At 43.3% G+C, this 18,653-nt stretch overlaps 1 protein-coding gene across 1 annotated transcript in view; it reads right to left on the bottom strand.

Moving 5' to 3' along the window:
- Nucleotides 1-18,653, bottom strand: part of adamts18 (ADAM metallopeptidase with thrombospondin type 1 motif, 18) — a 53,569-nt gene that overhangs the window by 24,542 nt on the left and 10,374 nt on the right. The window contains exons 4-16 of the mRNA XM_087793127.1: nucleotides 16,669-16,927; nucleotides 16,277-16,491; nucleotides 16,120-16,203; nucleotides 15,267-15,426; nucleotides 15,071-15,176; nucleotides 14,859-14,996; nucleotides 14,635-14,788; nucleotides 11,669-11,764; nucleotides 10,897-11,045; nucleotides 7,513-7,685; nucleotides 5,396-5,526; nucleotides 4,415-4,538; nucleotides 4,104-4,348 (exon numbers count right to left, since the gene is read on the bottom strand). Coding sequence (XP_087649253.1) covers nucleotides 4,104-4,348; nucleotides 4,415-4,538; nucleotides 5,396-5,526; nucleotides 7,513-7,685; nucleotides 10,897-11,045; nucleotides 11,669-11,764; nucleotides 14,635-14,788; nucleotides 14,859-14,996; nucleotides 15,071-15,176; nucleotides 15,267-15,426; nucleotides 16,120-16,203; nucleotides 16,277-16,491; nucleotides 16,669-16,927 — 2,034 coding nt within the window. The remainder of the gene's footprint in view (nucleotides 1-4,103; nucleotides 4,349-4,414; nucleotides 4,539-5,395; nucleotides 5,527-7,512; nucleotides 7,686-10,896; nucleotides 11,046-11,668; nucleotides 11,765-14,634; nucleotides 14,789-14,858; nucleotides 14,997-15,070; nucleotides 15,177-15,266; nucleotides 15,427-16,119; nucleotides 16,204-16,276; nucleotides 16,492-16,668; nucleotides 16,928-18,653) is intronic.

The following is an 18,653-nucleotide window of genomic DNA, read 5'->3' as shown; positions in this document are numbered from 1 at the left end:
ATATATACTTGTTACTACACTATCACAACACCAGAGTCAAGTACTGGACAATACTACACATATATACTTGTTACTACACTATCACAACACCAGAGTCAAGTACTGGACAATACTACACATATATACTTGTTACTACACTATCACAACACCAGAGTCAAGTACTGGACAATACTACACATTTATACTTGTTACTACACTATCACAACACCAGAGTCAAGTACTGGACAATCATACACATTTATACTTGTTACTACACTATCACAACACCAGAGTCAAGTACTGGACAATACTACACATATATACTTGTTACTACGCTATCACAACACCAGAGTCAAGTACTGGACAATACTACACATATATACTTGTTACTACACTATCACAACACCAGAGTCAAGTACTGGACAATACTACACATATATACTTGTTACTACACTATCACAACACCAGAGTCAAGTACTGGACAATACTACACATATATACTTGTTACTACACTATCACAACACCAGAGTCAAGTACTGGACAATACTACACATATATACTTGTTACTACACTATCACAACACCAGAGTCAAGTACTGGACAATACTACACATATATACTTGTTACTACACTATCACAACACCAGAGTCAAGTACTGGACAATACTACACATATATATAGTTGTTACTACACTATCACAACACCAGAGTCAAGTACTGGACAATACTACACATATATACTTGTTACTACACTATCACAACACCAGAGTCAAGTACTGGACAATAATACACATATATACTTGTTACTACACTATCACAACACCAGAGTCAAGTACTGGACAATACTACACATATATACTTGTTACTACACTATCACAACACCAGAGTCAAATACTCAACAATACTACACATATATACTTGTTACTACACTATCACAACACCAGAGTCAAGTACTGGACAATACTACACATATATACTTGTTACTACACTATCACAACACCAGAGTCAAGTACTCAACAATACTACACATATATACTTGTTACTACACTATCACAACACCAGAGTCAAGTACTCAACAATACTACACATATATAATTGTTACTACACTATCACAACACCAGAGTCAAGTACATCATGATATCAACAACTCTCCTCCTCCTGTGACCTTAACTTCATTCTAATGGTTCAATGTCTTAATCTTTAATCTGGCCTCCCCTCCCCCGCCTCGTAATTACAGGACATACTTAGATTACCAGGCTGGCATCTGTAGATCCGCAGACAGATGCAGTTCTTTTGAGAATCAAAGTCGTTTCAAGTAGTCGCCGTTTAGCCAGATGTAGCCACTGACTGATGGACCAGCAGGAGGCGCCGCAGCTGACGCACGACTGGACGGTCGTTACACAACGAGATTCTAACGAGCACTCGAGTTTCCTCCCGCAGTCCATTAAAATGCTGAAAACTCGAAGGCCCGGCTTTTAGCTCTCGATCGCGGGTCCAACAAAATGACGAAAACCTCAGTTTTATAAACTTAAAAGCTGACACCAATAACCTCTGTTCTTAAACACTGAGATATTTATACGACCAGACCAACTACAAACTTATACAGCATCTTAAACTAGATTATATTTTACATTTAAATAGTTTTGAACCTAAAACATGTCCAAGCATCAGCTTTAAAAGCTGCTCGAGTCCACTGTATCCTCTCGTCCTCAGTCGTCGTCGAGATCTGGCAAGATTTTTTTTTATTGTTCCTATAGCTGTGGAGGTTGTAATGACTGCTGCCATCTAGAGGTCTTTTGTTAAATTGTAACACAAAAATTAACAAATGTTGAGAATATTAAAAAATAAATATATATGTACAAACACTTTTTTGTTAAACATTAACTATAAATAAACAAAGATGGAAATAATAAAATGCTAAAAATAGAATAGAATTAATAAAAAATATTTTTTTTTTTATCAATACAGTATCTATGGAAAAAGTATTGTTATATTTAAGTGTATGTCTTTATTTTAATAGTACTTCTTTCTGTGTTGAAAAGTTGAAACATCCTGTCAAAACCTCAATATGATGTTGAAAATGTATAATTCATATTTTATTTGTATCGCTATAAAATGTAATAATAAACACAAGCTAACTTGACCTATTTCTTCTCTGCAAGAACCCAAAGTGGTGAAAGAAAGTCGTCGTCGGAAAAGTAAAGAAAAACTGTTCATTCTTCTTCTAAAAGCACGTTTGCAGCCGCATCTCTGCATCCATTCATCCTCCGGAGAGCGTCGGCTTCAGTGCCCACAAGCAAACCTTCTCCAGAAATAGCAGCAGACGCTTCCTGACGGTCAGAGCCTCGGCCGGATCCCAGGACCACTCATTCCTGGCTCTCGCCGCAGGATGCCGGCGGCGCGAGGAGCGAGAGCCGCCTCGACCTCACTCGCCGGAGGAGGTCAGAGGTCACGCCTCGTATCCCCAACACTCCCACTCGCGCCCGCGGGGACGCACCTGCGGCGCCACCTACTGCTGCCGGGACGAGTCAGAACCTGCCGACACTTCTGGCTCCGGACTCTCGGCCGATCGCAAATCAGCAGAAGAAGAGAACGGCGGCTCGTAAATCTCGCTCGGATCCTCCCCGAGCATCTGATTTTCTACTCTGCTGCCCCTGAAGGAGGTTTGAGTCTCCGTGAGCCTCACAGACACCTCGGAGGTCAAAGGTTGCAGGACGACGCTTCATGTCGTCGCTTATGAACTTGTGTTTTCCACATGTGAACAGATGATTTCACGAAATGAAAATGTATAAATCAAGTCTGTGTTCGACTCTGGAAAGAAGCCACTGGTTCCTTCCCTGGACCTCCTCGGAGGTTTGTGGGGTCTGAACGTGTCCACCATGAAGAGAAGGAGAGCAGGAAGGAGAGCAGGAAGGAGAGCAGGAAGGAGAGCAGGAGCGAGAGCAGGAAGGAGGAAGAGAAGGAAGTTTGACAAAGAGAGTAGCAAGAAAGAACGACTAATAAAGACGAGTATGTAGGAGGGAGGAAGAGAAGAGAATCCAAGGGAGGAAAAGAGAAAGAATGAGTCAGCATTTGAAAAAGAGTGAAATAATGAGAGGAAAAGAAAGAGGGAAGGAAGATGTGAGAGAGAAGGAAGGAATGAGGAAATGAGACACTCCTAAGGAAAGAGAGAGAGAGGGTCAAAAAAGCGAGCGAATAGAGATGAGAGTGAGAGAGAAAGAGAGTGAGTGATTGCAAAATAAGAAAGTGAGCAAACGATTGAGATAGAGAGCGAGAAAGTATAAGGAGAGCGAGGGATTAAGAGGGAGGGATAGAGAAGAAGAGCAAGAGTCATTTAGAGAGAGAGAGAGTTATTGATAGCAACCATTTGGGAGAGAGAGAAAGAAAAAAATGAGTGAGTGACTGAGAGAGAGAGAGAGAGAGTAAGAGAGATTGAGAGAGTGATAGAAAAAATAAGAGAGTGAGTGATTGAGAGAGTGAGAGAAAAAATAAGAGAGTGAGTGACTAACAGAGTGAGAGAAAGATATAAAAGAGTGAGTGACTAACAGAGTGAGAGAAAGATATAAAAGAGTGAGAGACTAAAAGAGTGACAGAAAGAAAAAAGAGAGAGAGTGATTGTGAGAGTGAGAGAAAGAAAAAAGAGAGAGTGATTGTGAGAGTGAGAGAAAGATATAAAAGAGTGAGTGACGTACAGAGTGAGAGAAAGATATAAAAGAGTGAGAGACTAAAAGAGTGACAGAAAGAAAAAAGAGAGAGAGTGATTGTGAGAGTGAGAGAAAGATATAAAAGAGTGAGTGACTAACAGAGTGAGAGAAAGATATAAAAGAGTGAGTGACTAACAGAGTGAGAGAAAGATATAAAAGAGTGAGAGACTAAAAGAGTGACAGAAAGAAAAAAGAGAGAGAGTGATTGTGAGAGTGAGAGAAAGATATAAAAGAGTGAGTGACTAACAGAGTGAGAGAAAGATATAAAAGAGTGAGTGACTAACAGAGTGAGAGAAAGATATAAAAGAGTGAGAGAAAAGTGTATCTGAGGTGAAAAGAGAACCATTTTATAACGACTCAGCGTCAGATTGATCCAAAAACCCTGCAGGTGGCGCTATCACCTGAAACTAACCGACTCTCACCTCGAACACCAGCGTCTCATTGGTGGGTCCGGCCGCGAACAGACTCTCAGGCTTGTTGAAGGAACGTTGATATTCAAAGGTGGTTCCTCCGAAGTGGAACCTTCCGGGCCAGTCCACGGTCCAGTCGCCCGTCAGGTGGTACTTCCTCTTCAGGGACCGCACCGCCAGGTAGCTGGTGGACACCTCCAGCTCCTGGACCAGGACGCTCCGGGCCCCGGGCGGGACCGTCACCATGGAGTAGTACTCTGAGGAGAACAGGAAGTCCTGATGAACAACACTGACCTTCGGTCCAGGAGTCCACAGACCGTTACCGTTAGCTCGGTGCTGGAGCGTGTACTGGCCCTTGAAGAACTTGCAGCTGGAGTTCCCTCCCTCGCACACGCCACAGGCGTCCAGAGAAGCTTTGGAACCCAGAACCTGGTCACAGCCCACTTGCTGGAGGTGAAGATCAGAGTTTGCTCAGAAGATGCAGACCGCTGCCAAGCAGCCCATATTGGGATTTCCCCCCAATTTTAATCTCTATAAAAATCAACTCAGTCTAGTTAGATACACTTTTAGCCTTTGAAATACAAGTTTTATTTAGCGACAAATTCAAATGAGGTCCAGGGGAAGCCGGGTGGCACAACCTAGTAGTGAGGAAGGGAGTAGTCTATGGGTCTCCAAACAGGTCCTCAAAGGGCTGGAGTGTTGCAGGTTTTTGTTCCAACCGGTCAAGCATGTGCAGTTTAATGAAAACAAGCAACACCAGACTGACAATCAACTGATTACAATCTGAAGACTCCTGATTGGGTTTAAGGTGGTGCTTTTGATCGGTTGGAACAAAAACCTGCACCACCCGGTGTGGAGACCTTGACCTCGTTGGCACAGTAGGGCTCAAATAGTTGGAGTCAGAAATCTGGCGCTAGTGACAACTCTGACTAGGACTCTGTCCTGGACCTAGGGATTAATAGCGGGTTCAACCCAACCAAAAAAGAAATGGATGGTAACTAGGGATGTGTACAGACGTGATGAAGCTTCATGAAGCTTCTGTGTCATCCTCAGTAGATCTTGGCTTCAACTTGATGTATACTTTCATTCAAATACTTGCTCAAAGCTGAAGATTACTCGGTAGAGAGCGCCATCTAGTGGGCTCTGACAATGTGAATAATGTTTCTTGAAGCTTCATGAAACTTCAATCATCACGAGTTCCGACACATATGACGATGTTACTCTTTGCTCCTGCAGGCTCGTATCAAGTGATAACCTGAGCCCAGACCTTGAGTATTTGGTGTAAATGACTGTACTGTGTTTACCTCACACACGCCGTCGATGCAGACGTCTCCGCTGGTCTCCGAGCAGGAAGTGCCGTCCCTGACTTTACTGGACATAGCGAAGAAGAAGTCGAAGTCCTCGGCGATGCAGTAGAGCTTGCACACGTCTTCTTCTGCAACCAGAAAAGCTCCGGATCAGACCTCACTTTGTTCACGGCTTGTTCTGCCGAGGAGCCGTGAACAAGTACTTTCACTTTCACCGGGGACTTGTCTCTGGCCCCTGAGGACAGCTTTACAATCGCTCCCTGGCTCCGCTGCCATCCATCAAGAGCTTAAACGGGTCTGGGACGGCGGCCAAAGACAGACTCGTCCTCCATCATCACCCACTCCCTCTGTGGCCTCCTCTCCGAAGCCTGCTCCCAGTGTGTCACCACCAGAGTACTGTTTATGTCCTGGTTCTGTGGACTCACCTCGACGAGTGACGCCAGCTCCATTATCACATTCAGCCAAATATGATGTTTTTCATCAGACACTTCTTCAGCTGTCGAGGTGTGAGCTTACATGCTAGCCTAGCGTGAGCATCTGCATCACTTTTAAGAAACAAAAATATTTACTGGTATTGCACTTCAAATATTAATAGAAGTGTTCGCTTAAGGTGCTAATATGCTAAAGGTTTGAAGGAGCCGGAGAGTAGTAGTGGTTAAGTGTATTTTAGGGGACTCAGAATACAAGTTTTACTAAGTCAGAAACCTCTAAAACCCTTGACTTGAGTTGAACAAAACCCTCAAAATGTTGTCTTCTTTTTTGAGCTACAGAATATGGTCATTCTAGAGCAGATGTGGGAGAAATATATAGAAATATTTCCTATAGCTAACTAACTTGTTTTGTAATCCATTACTAGTTTAAAATGTTATGAGATGTAAGAATTTTTATTTAAAAAAAGTAAACATATATATATATTTTGAAATTTACAAAAGATTTATTGACAAAATAGCTTTTTCCTTTTTTCACTTTACTCTTTTTCCTACAGAGCCATTCATTAAAGGAATGTCTCTTACTGTGGCTTATGCCAAAATAAAAAAATAAAATAATAAATAGCTGCTTCATGGTAACATTTAAAAAAGAATCAAGTAAAAATATAAAGTGCAGGTTTGAACCCAGTGATGTGGAGCGATCTGCTCCAACCATGAGCTGTAGGGACTGACGACATAAAGGGGTTAAACTGCTATTGATTATTGATAATTAATAAAGATATTGGTACCATATACTGGGGTATTTCCTCAATCATATTAAACTTCTGTTTTCTAATCTTTCTTTGGCTCTTAACAGTCGTGCTATAAAATGTGAGAAACTTTATTTCACTGCCCGAAAGAGACGTCAATATAAAACCTTGTGAAACGCTTGGCTACATATCTAGCCGGATACTTGGAGTGAAAGTATTTCTATAATTATCCTCATTTTTCAATCGAGATCTGGTCAGCAGTTAGCATTGTAACAACAAAATACCTGACCTAAACTACAACTCAATCCTGTTAAGTTAAGAGGGACATGAAAATTAATTTACATAAATTACAAGTTTTTAAAACTCGTTTGGATTTAAGTTATTTCAGTCACCGTGGGGTTGAATACATGTGCTGACACAGCAGAAATACTTTATATATATATTTTTAATTGGTAGTAAATATTAAATATCTACTATTGTTAAATTAGGTCATTTATTTCAACACCTGCAACCATCTATTATTATTATTATTATTATTAGCTTCTCTCCTTGCCTAAGATCAAGTCCCTCCCATCACTCATTGGCACTTTTCTTGAAGGACAGTGAAGACACCTGAAGATGACTTTTCTATCTGGGATCTTAGGGGATTTTGGCCGCTTTAAAATCCAACATCAATGTAGAGCTTTTGTCTTTTGGCTCAGCTCCTTCTTCACCACCAAAGACAGGCCTTTCTTCACTCCCATAAGCACACTGGACATATTTACAACTTCTTGAAGTTTGGAATTAGCTTTGTCTTTATACCACGCTTAGAAACCCATCGTGAATTTCTCTAAGGAGATGAATAAAGTATCTATCTATCTATCTATCTATCTATCTATCTATCTATCTATGAGTCTTAATCATGTGACATTGTCGGGCAACACGAGGAGATTATTACCGTCCACTTTGGTGTAGGGCTTCCACTTGTAGTACCAGCCCCTGAAGGCCTTGCTGTTGTACTCGGCGCACTGCTGAGCCCTGAAGTCCACCGAGTCCACCGGACACGGTCGAGTGTTGCACAGCTGGTTGACGCGACCAGAACCGGTGCAGAACTTCCCATTGTTCTGTGGCCTGGAGTTAAAGAAGAGACATAAGTTGTTGAGGACCTGGGGGGTCACCTGCGTCTCCGGGTTCATGGTCATCTTAATGTAGTATCTTGAAACTGCAGGTTCTAGGAGGGTCTCTACAGACTTGAGCAAAACTTTAAATTGCTTCACCACCACCAGCTGGGAACATTATCGGGAGCAGTTAACTACTTGTTTTTCAGTCGTTCACATGTGCACACACATACACAGACGGAAGAACCTGCTGACTAAACAAGTCTCAATAAAACAACATGATTCCGTTTAATGAAGGAGGGAACGAAAAACTGTGTTGTCGGTGTTCCAGGCCAGCATGGGAATTTGGTAGAGAAAATGATCCAATCGCTCGTCATTGCAAAAAAACCTCTTTTCACAGCTGGCGAATAGCTTCAATAAACTCTTGTTTGCCCTCGGAACTGAGTTCAAGACTTAATGGGCACCACCTGATTCAGACGGTCTGTAGATTTCTCTTGAATAGACGGAATTCAAGTAGGAAGCGACAGTGACGGCTAAATAAAAAGTCACCAAATCAGCAGACCGTTAAATCAACGGCCCCGTCAGGATTTGACCTTTCAAATGACCTTAACACCCTCTCAGGATCTACATTTGGAGCTGGTCAAAGTGTAGTAGTTGATGGAAACATTACCATCCAGACGAGTCAGTATCTGCCGTGACCCCTTCCTGTCCCACTGACCCCATAAGTCCACAGAAGCGTATTTCTCTGCTGCCGTAGGAATGATAAACAGCGCTGACGGATAATCTGCTCTAAAGACTCGCTGCTGCTTTCAGGTCTGCCAGTCACGCCGTATAATGTGGATCATATGAGGAGCGGTCCACGTCGGAGGACCCCTTTGATCCCCGCCGCGGATTAAGAGACGAGTCAGCTGTAACGGACAGAACAGACCCGTCAGTGTCTGCCGGTGCCGTGATTGAGAATCTGAACTTCTTGATGAAGCAGGATGGGGAAAAAATGGGGGGATGAGGATCGACCCCGCAGAGAGGGGCGGCCACAGACCCTGTTTTAACCTCGTTCTTGTCAAATTGATGCGCCCTGTGTCAAAATCCAACCTTTCCAAACCAGACTTGCCAAATCATAAGTGTGACAAAAAGGTCTCCGGGCTGGTCTTCGTTGAGGGTCGACCTAGTTTTCCCTACATACCGAACATCTCGTTTACCTTGAGCCAATGACTTCTATAGGATCAGCAGATTACAGCATTCCACGCTCAGGGTCGTTCCAAGATGGAACATGAATCTGTCCCCCCTCTCTCCTGCCCAGGCTTCTCCGTTTGCCGTAGACCACCTGTCAGATCAAACGCGGTCCAGCTAATCCTCAGCAACAAGTTAGGAGGTTCGTCTTCCTGACCTGATCCACGACCTCATGGTTGCAGGTTAATGAAAGCCAACGCTTGACTGACTGGATTTTCCCCTTTATGACTTCGAATATACACAAGTGGCCTACATTTGTTGGATTTTTCAGGGGCTGTGGAATTAATTTTGAACGTGCTGCTGATATCCAGGTTCTGGGTAGAAACCAAAAAGGTAAAGGGATACAAGAAGCCAAAATGAGTTTTCTCTGAAGGGTGTTTGGCTTCTACCTTAAAATAAGGAAATAACTCAATTTAGAAACATTGCTCGTCTGCGACGAGAGAAGCCACTTAAGGTGAGTCCGACACACTTTTAGTATGCTTCCCTCCGGTGATCTTCCAGGCCTGTCCAACTGGCCAGAGACCTTGGGCTAGACCCAGAACACATAGGAGAGACTCTGGGTCGGCTCCGGCAACGTTCCAGAACTGTCAATGTCTGGCTTTGGTATCGATGTGTGAAATTGACAAGATCATATAAAATGTTCACAAAGAGTTTGGTTTTTAATTCCTGAGAAGGTATGATGCATGTAGGCAGGTAGACAAGCAAGGGTGGTCACTAAGGTAGCTCAGTAAGTATTTGTCATTAGGTTGGTAAGTACACTGAATCTCGAGTCCGGGGAAAGGAAGGACACAGTCAGGAGGCGAGGTGGGCAGCCATGTTGGCGACAGGTGGGTAAAAGGTGGGAAAACCTAGTGCTGCTCTGCTCATGTGGGACAACAAACTTCAGGGTTGTCTGATAAAGTGATGGCCAACAAAATGGTCTGATCTGATGTGTCGAGCAGCGACACAAGCACATCACGCTGCTCACACACAGACTCTGGAATGTGTGTTTGCAGAATTATGGATCATTATGTTTGTGTGAGAGAGCAGCAGCCGGGTCAGCGGCCCACACTGTTGGCAGCTTTTAGCGAAGGGATTGTTGTCAGGAGGTCTGCTCGTCTGGATCATGGGGAGAGTCCGTCTGTCTGTCTGATGAGTGTGTGAGTAAGTGTGTGTCGATGCTACACAAGTACGTCGAGACAGCAGTAATCATCAGGAAGAAGAGGTTGTTGGTCATGTGTGCTAAAGAAAAAGGTGGAGAAGCAGCTAGTTTTTACCATTAATAACGAGCCCTTTATAGGAGTTTAATTGTTTCTATTGTCTAATAGTTATAATAGTTATAATTAATTCATGTTCTTTTTAATACTTTGTTTTGTCCCTCATACTTTTGGTTTATAATAAATGATCTTAAATGGGTATTTTTGATACAAAATACTTGAATACACCTTCCGGTGCAACCTTGACATATCGTCAGTGATGTTCCCGGGTCATAGGGTGAACCCAGGCAAAAAAACATTTATCATCATTTTCCTACTGACAATTGTGCCCGTATATTATGTGGACCCTATGGTGCTAGATCAGGGGTGGGCAATTATAATTCTTCAAGGGCCACATTAAATTCTGTGAATGTTGTTAGGGGCCGTCAAGCAAAAAAACAAAGACGAAAAAAATCCTTTAAATCAAAAGACCTTCGTCATTAAGCCGTGACTTTAATTAAGATAAATAAGCTGCAATTTTATTCTTGTATATTTTAGTTTTTTTCAAAACATTTCTTCAACTAACTTATAAAAAATGTTTTGAGAGATTAATATATACTCGAACAATTACACACAAAAAGTAAACAAGTGTTATGTTGAAATGTAAATGAATAATTATTAATAATTATTAATTACTATTAATAATAGAAAATGCATTTGCTAATGCATTAGAAACATTTATACACAATCATACTTTGACATTACGAGGGCCGCCCTTTGCCAGGTCTGTGCTAGATTCAGGGTCCTGGGCTCGTTTACCTGGGACTGGTGCAGGTCCGCTCCCGGTGCATGACTCCGCCCCCACAGGTTCTGGAGCACTCGGACCACTGGGACCATGGAGACCACTGTCCATGGACCGGCCTCGGACCGTGGTCCCCGAACTTGACGCACTGACCCCTCCAGCACCACTGCAGAGAGCAACATAGTAGAAGAGTCTGAGATGTGTCATCAGTCACACGACCGCTCGTGTTCTCAAAAACATGATTAAACTTCATGAACGTGTCAGACGATTCCTGCAGGAGCTGTTCGTACTTCAGCAGCTCCGCCTCCTCACATCTGCTGAGCCTCACATCAGCAGAAAGACGAGACGAGGGATGTGATGATGTGCGAGAGCAAGGACTTGGCTCCGGGCGTGACGTGTGTCCAGGTGCAGAACTGGACTCCGGCTTTAACCAGAACATCAGCGCCGGACATCACCACCTCTGTGGATTTATTACTGTCTTGGACTTCAGACAAGTCCCAGTCCCTCACCACGATCATCTTCATTTGCTGGGTCGTCATGGCAATGAGATCATCAGTGGAACAAGAGCTTTTTTGGAAGAAGAGGAATTCTATACATGGTGTTGACAGCAGGTCTTGCATGTGCTTCCTCTCAGCACCTTGTCTCAGACGTGTATTACATGGTCACCCTTCTACGAGATCTGGTCCTTTATCAATGTCATCTCTAACTACCACCCTGTGCTGGATGAACCACACGAGCAACTGCTGAATGTGGAAATAGATTCCTGAGATAAAACCAGGATTTGCTCACCATGTCTGGACCGCAGGTTGTTCCCTCGGCCGCCGGCATGAACTTGGTCTCGCAGCGGTGACCTGTGCGGTGGCACCAGAGAGACTTGCAGATGTCCTGGAGACGAGAGGAGACACGTGACCTCAAGGAAACTGATGAATCTCACATAGATGTGGTTTAAAAATGGATATTTTTTGGTCCATTCTTCCATTGTTTCCTCTTATCCAGGGTCGAATCAATGAAAGTTTTTCCTGGTGGGCTAGGATACATCATTACGACGGGAAGTTTCTTGGGACTGACCTGTGTCAAGTACATGTTTGGGACACATTCTGAAAAAGCCGACCATATTCTCTTATAGGATACTATATGTTTAGTTCTCATGAGTAAGTAAGTAATTGTTATTTATATAGCTCTTTTCCAGACCAGGGTCACAAAGCACTTAAACAATCAAAACAATATTCAATATAGTATATACTTTTAAGGTCAAGATAATACTGAGAACAACATAGAGGTCACAGAGAATCAAGAAAAAGCCTGAACAAATAAAAATATCTTAAGATGTTTCTTGAAGGAGTCAGTAGATCATCAAACACAGATGTTTCTTGAAGGAGTCAGTAGATCATCAAACACAGATGTTTCTTGAAGGAGTCAGTAGATCATCAAACACAGATGTTTCTTGAAGGAGTCAGTAGATCATCAAACACAGATGTTTCTTGAAGGAGTCAGTAGATCATCAAACACAGATGTTTCTTGAAGGAGTCAGTAGATCATCAAACACAGATGTTTCTTGAAGGAGTCAGTAGATCATCAAACACAGATGTTTCTTGAAGGAGTCAGTAGATCATCAAACACAGAGATGTTTCTTGAAGGAGTCAGTAGATCATCAAACACAGATGTTTCTTGAAGGAGTCAGTAGATCATCAAACACAGAGATGTTTCTTGAAGGAGTCAGTAGATCATCAAACACAGAGATGTTTCTTGAAGGAGTCAGTAGATCATCAAACACAGATGTTTCTTGAAGGAGTCAGTAGATCATCAAACACAGAGATGTTTCTTGAAGGAGTCAGTAGATCATCAAACACAGATGTTTCTTGAAGGAGTCAGTAGATCATCAAACACAGAGATGTTTCTTGAAGGAGTCAGTAGATCATCAAACACAGAGATGTTTCTTGAAGGAGTCAGTAGATCATCAAACACAGATGTTTCTTGAAGGAGTCAGTAGATCATCAAACACCAGATGTTTCTTGAAGGAGTCAGTAGATCATCAAACACAGATGTTTCTTGAAGGAGTCAGTAGATCATCAAACACAGATGTTTCTTGAAGGAGTCAGTAGATCATCAAACACAGATGTTTCTTGAAGGAGTCAGTAGATCATCAAACACAGATGTTTCTTGAAGGAGTCAGTAGATCATCAAACACAGATGTTTCTTGAAGGAGTCAGTAGATCATCAAACACAGATGTTTCTTGAAGGAGTCAGTAGATCATCAAACACAGAGATGTTTCTTGAAGGAGTCAGTAGATCATCAAACACAGATGTTTCTTGAAGGAGTCAGTAGATCATCAAACACAGATGTTTCTTGAAGGAGTCAGTAGATCATCAAACACAGATGTTTCTTGAAGGAGTCAGTAGATCATCAAACACAGATGTTTCTTGAAGGAGTCAGTAGATCATCAAACACAGATGTTTCTTGAAGGAGTCAGTAGATCATCAAACACAGATGTTTCTTGAAGGAGTCAGTAGATCATCAAACACAGATGTTTCTTGAAGGAGTCAGTAGATCATCAAACACAGATGTTTCTTGAAGGAGTCAGTAGATCATCAAACACAGATGTTTCTTGAAGGAGTCAGTAGATCATCAAACACAGAGATGTTTCTTGAAGGAGTCAGTAGATCATCAAACACAGATGTTTCTTGTCAGTAGACTCCATCAAGCGCAAAGAGAGAGTGAGGATCTGCACCAATCAGTCTGTCCATCTCTATCTTCCCTTCACCCGTCAGTCCCTAAGATGGTTGATTATCTACTCTTTTTCGACTGAGAACCCTGATCATGGACTAGAAGTAGGAACACGACCTTCAAGACAGTCACTTCTGACTCTTCTGTATGATGCTTGCCCTTTGCTTTTAATTGGCGACCGAGGCGGAGAGAGGGAGCACAGAGGGAGAGAACCGACAGTTCCTGTGTTTGTGTGTGTGTTCATGCTGATATATTTGTCTGACACGGTGCAGGTGTCCGACAGCAACCGCCGCTCCGGAGGCGTCGACATGATTCCATCAACGGTCGACAAAGTGAAGCAGAGAAGTCAAATCTTCACGAGTGTTGCAGGTTAATTAAGTAATCAGCAAGTGGACCACGAGCCAGAGACCATTATCCCATCCGGATGAAACCTCAGGGAGTCGTTTTTAGTTTCTCCTCACCGGCAAAGTTAAGACACTTCCTTCGCTATTGTTGGTACACAGCAGGACAGGCCGGTCAGCCGGCTAATTCTTGGGGGTATCAAGAGGGTCAACCCTCAAACAGACACAACAGGCAGCTCGCAGAGCTCAACCACGAGCTGCTCTCAATCCACGCAGAGGAACAAGTGATGCACCACATATTTTTTGGACTGTGCGAAAGGGGATTTAACCAGACCCCTAGGCAGATCATAGAAAAGCTTAAGTTGCTTAAATAAAAGTACCTGTCCATTAGTGAAATAATGGCGCACAAGCAGAATGAGCCAAATTGACCATCTCTTTACACATAGGTCTATTAACGGTTGGTGCCCAGAAATAAAGCATCACTTAAAGCACATGGAAGTACAACAAACACATGGGAGAGGCAGCATCTCAGCAGCTGTTGGGAATTAGCATTTTTGGCAGTTTCAAGCACCCAAAGGCCGTTTAGTGTGTGTTAAAAAGTAGTAATATGTTACCGTGATGACTGTGAGCCTAGATGTTGTTGCAGTGCCAGCTCCCAACAACAACCAACAACTTCAAACTTCAAGTACCTTAACAAAGTCCAGACCACACAGTTTGGCCTTGGCACCAAACTGCCACTTGCACTGCGTGTCAGCGTCGTACAGCTGCCCAGGAAGCTTCTCCGGATACTTGTACTGTCCGATCTGCTTCGGCTCGTCCACCAAACACGACGCCTGCGCCGTCCTGTGATGGCAGCAAACCTTGACAATGAGAGCTGTCGCTTAAAAGTGCTATTACTTACACAAAGACTCACCCAAGGAAGCGACTCAGGTACTGCCGGCTGCAGGTGGACCAGGAGAACACGCCGTTGTTACCCGCCAGAGTGGGGGACATGATGTTGCCCTCGGTTTTACGACAATGGTTCCCCTCTCCGTCATGAATCATCCCAAAACTGAAAAAGAGGAGCAACTAGTAGGTTATTTGAAAGCTTGTAGAAAGTTAACAGAGGTGAAGAGCAGGTCGTACTTGTGTCCTGACTCGTGCGCGATGGTGAAAGCCAAACCTAGTCCTGTGTCCTCATTGATGGTGCAGCTCCGGTATTTACTGCACATGCCGCTTATGGGAGCGAAGCCTGTGGGTGAGAGAAGACCAGGCGGTCAAAGAAGTCTTCGACTGGATATGATGGGAGTAAAGAAGTTCGGTATTTAATTGATCAACGAACCCAGTGTGTCGCAGGGCTCGTTCTTCCAGGAGCAGATGTCCAGACCGGTCAACAGGACAGCGTGGTCGTGGCGTTTGCCGCCTTTCCCCACCAGACCTGACTGCCACTGGCAGAAGCTGTTGAGGGACTGGTCAGCGTGGTGGTTGATGGTCAGACCCAGCTGGACACAAACGGGATAAGAGTTGATCGCAGTCTTCTTCTTCCAAAGTAATAAATAATCTTGAGTTGCTTTTCCGTATGAAAATAACTACCGTATTTTCCGGACTATAAGTAGCAGTTTTTTGTCATAGTTTGTCCGGGGGTGCGACTTATACTCTGGAGCGACTTATGTGTGAAATTATTACCACATTATTAGCGGTATATCATTTCACATGTTATTTTCACACTAAACCACAAGAGGGCGCTCTAGGCCTGTGTTGATCATTTCCACGTAGAAGAGGAAGCATCTTCTACCTCCGGAGTTAGTTAGTTGTTTAAAAGTGACACGAGGATGAAGAGTTATTTGGAGTTACACGGATGGTTTGGTAAACTAGTTAGTTATTGATGCTATAGTTCTCTGAATAACTCTTCATATGTTATGTTAACATACCAGGTTCTCACTTCATGTAATGTAACGTACAATTATTCTGTTGTTGCCTCTAGTTTTATTTTAACTTGTCTTTCAAGATCACATGTCTGTTCTTGGATTTTATCAAATCAATTTCCCCCAAAAATGCGACTTATACTCCAGTGCGACTTATATATGTTTTTTACTTCTTTATTATGCATTTTATGTCTGGAGATACTTGTACTCCGGAGACACTTATAGTCCTGAACATACGGTAGTTAAATGCAGATGTACGAGGTCACTCACAGGCTCCTGGTCCAGCAGCAGCAGACTGACCACCACGATGTTGATGTCTGTGCCGATGGTTCCGTCTTTGAATAGACTCGAGACCTGTGATGTCATTTCAATACTTCAGAACATCATCCTGTATATCACCGATCCGTCGTCTCGCGCCAACACTCACCATGTTCATGACTGTCAGCACGTAAGTGGTGACGTTCTCTCTGCCGTGCTTCTCCAGCATCTTCCTGTCGGCCACCACCAGGGTCTCCACGTTCAGGCCCCCGACCCTGTTGGAAGTGATGGGCGACCGACGAGACCGCCCGGTCTCACCCGCCTCCGGCGTCTCAAACTCGTCTGGGGGCCGGAAGCGATCGCTCTCGGGTGGCTTTGGCATGTCTGAGGGGGTGAAGTGGTGAAGGGCCGGCAGGGGGTTAAGTTATTATGACGCAGCGACCAGTTTACAGCTCACAACATACAAGGCAGTGTTTAATCCGTCTCTTTTTCAACTCAATTATCAATCTTCATAAACATCATCATAACACCAGAGTAAAGAAATGTAGTTTCCTTACATACATTGCTTGCGGCGTCCACAGAAGTGTTGCCTCTGCAGCTTCCCGTGCTGGTAGTCATGGTGACGATGGTCAGTGTACGATGAAGAGTCGTGACTCGGCGAGCGGGCCGGTCGGTTTCTGACGGCTGGTTCTGCCGAGCGCTTGTAGACCACGTGGGGTCGGCGACCCTGGGGCGCGGTGTAGTTGTGCCGTCGGGCCAGATGATGAGGTAGTGGTTCGATGAGATACTCCTGCTGCTCCGACACGCGGATCAAACCGGACTGGAGGGAAACAACAAAACAAAGAAACTCTTTTTATGGACGCACAATGTACAAACACACACAAAGCATCACAGACACAGACGGATCCCCAAAACACACACATGGCGACGTTCCAGTGGGAAAACACACACAAACATTCCCAGTGACCCAATAACCTCTGACCCTCGTGTGTGTGTCTGTTTCTAGAGCGGCCCATTGAAGTGTGTGACAACATGTGTGTGTGTGTGTGTGTGTTGTTGCTCCTGTTGAAGTGACCCGGTTCAGATCAGCAGGTGGCAAAACAAACAGGGTCGGGACAAAAGAGGGGGCGCGCAGAGAGACCCTGTGTTGTCACAACACTGGATCTATGATGAGCTGCCATCGTGGCCGGACCACTCATCCATCCATACATCCACCGTCTCTGCCGACCGGAGGTTCCGCTGCAAGAGTGCGATGCTTCCTCTGCATGTGTGTCCACATGGTTACTGGCAGTGTCAGCACTAATGATCGTAGTGATGAGTCACGCTCAAACCTGCACTAAACATTATGACCGCCTTCGTAAGGAAAACCAGTTCTAACTTTGACAGGTGGTCGTGACATTATTACTGAGTAGAGGTATCAGTTGTCAAGAATCTGCTGATACGATAAGTATCACGATACAAGAATATATATAGTATATCTAGTGATAGTGTAGTAACAAGTATATATGTGTAGTAGTGTCCAGTACTTGACTCTGGTGTTGTGATAGTGTAGTAACATGTATATATGTGTAGTATTGTTCAGTACTTGACTCTGGTGTTGTGATAGTGTAGTAACAAGTATATATGTGTAGTATTGTCCAGTACTTGACTCTGGTGTTGTGATAGTGTAGTAACAAGTATATATGTGTAGTATTGTCCAGTACGTGACTCTGGTGTTGTGATAGTGTAGTAACAAGTATATATGTGTAGTATTGTCCAGTACTTGACTCTGGTGTTGTGATAGTGTAGTAACAAGTATATATGTGTAGTATTGTCCAGTACTTGACTCTGGTGTTGTGATAGTGTAGTAACAAGTATATATGTGTAGTATTGTCCAGTACTTGACTCTGGTGTTGTGATAGTGTAGTAACAAGTATATATATGTAGTATTGTCCAGTACTTGACTCTGGTGTTGTGATAGTGTAGTAACAAGTATATATATGTAGTATTGGTCAGTACTTGACTCTGGTGTTGTGATAGTGTAGTAACAAGTATATATGTGTAGTATTGTCCAGTACTTGACTCTGGTGTTGTGATAGTGTAGTAACAAGTATATATATGTAGTATTGTCCAGTACTTGACTCTGGTGTTGTGATAGTGTAGTAACAAGTATATATGTGTAGTATTGTCCAGTACTTGACTCTGGTGTTGTGATAGTGTAGTAACAAGTATATATGTGTAGTATTGTCCAGTACTTGACTCTGGTGTTGTGATAGTGTAGTAACAAGTATATATGTGTAGTATTGTCCAGTACTTGACTCTGGTGTTATGATAGTGTAGTAACAAGTATATATGTGTAGTATTGTCCAGTACTTGACTCTGGTGTTGTGATAGTGTAGTAACAAGTATATATGTGTAGTATTGTCCAGTACTTGACTCTGGTGTTGTAATAGTGTAGTAACAAGTATATATGTGTAGTATTGTCCAGTACTTGACTCTGGTGTTGTGATAGTGTAGTAACAAGTATATCAGTGTAGTATTGTCCAGTACTTGACTCTGGTGTTGTG

This window comes from Callionymus lyra, chromosome 6, assembly GCF_982586985.1.
Source record: "Callionymus lyra chromosome 6, fCalLyr1.hap1.1, whole genome shotgun sequence".
In the NCBI taxonomy this organism is placed as follows: domain Eukaryota; kingdom Metazoa; phylum Chordata; class Actinopteri; order Syngnathiformes; family Callionymidae; genus Callionymus; species Callionymus lyra.
This window is presented reverse-complemented; position numbering and strand designations above follow the sequence as displayed.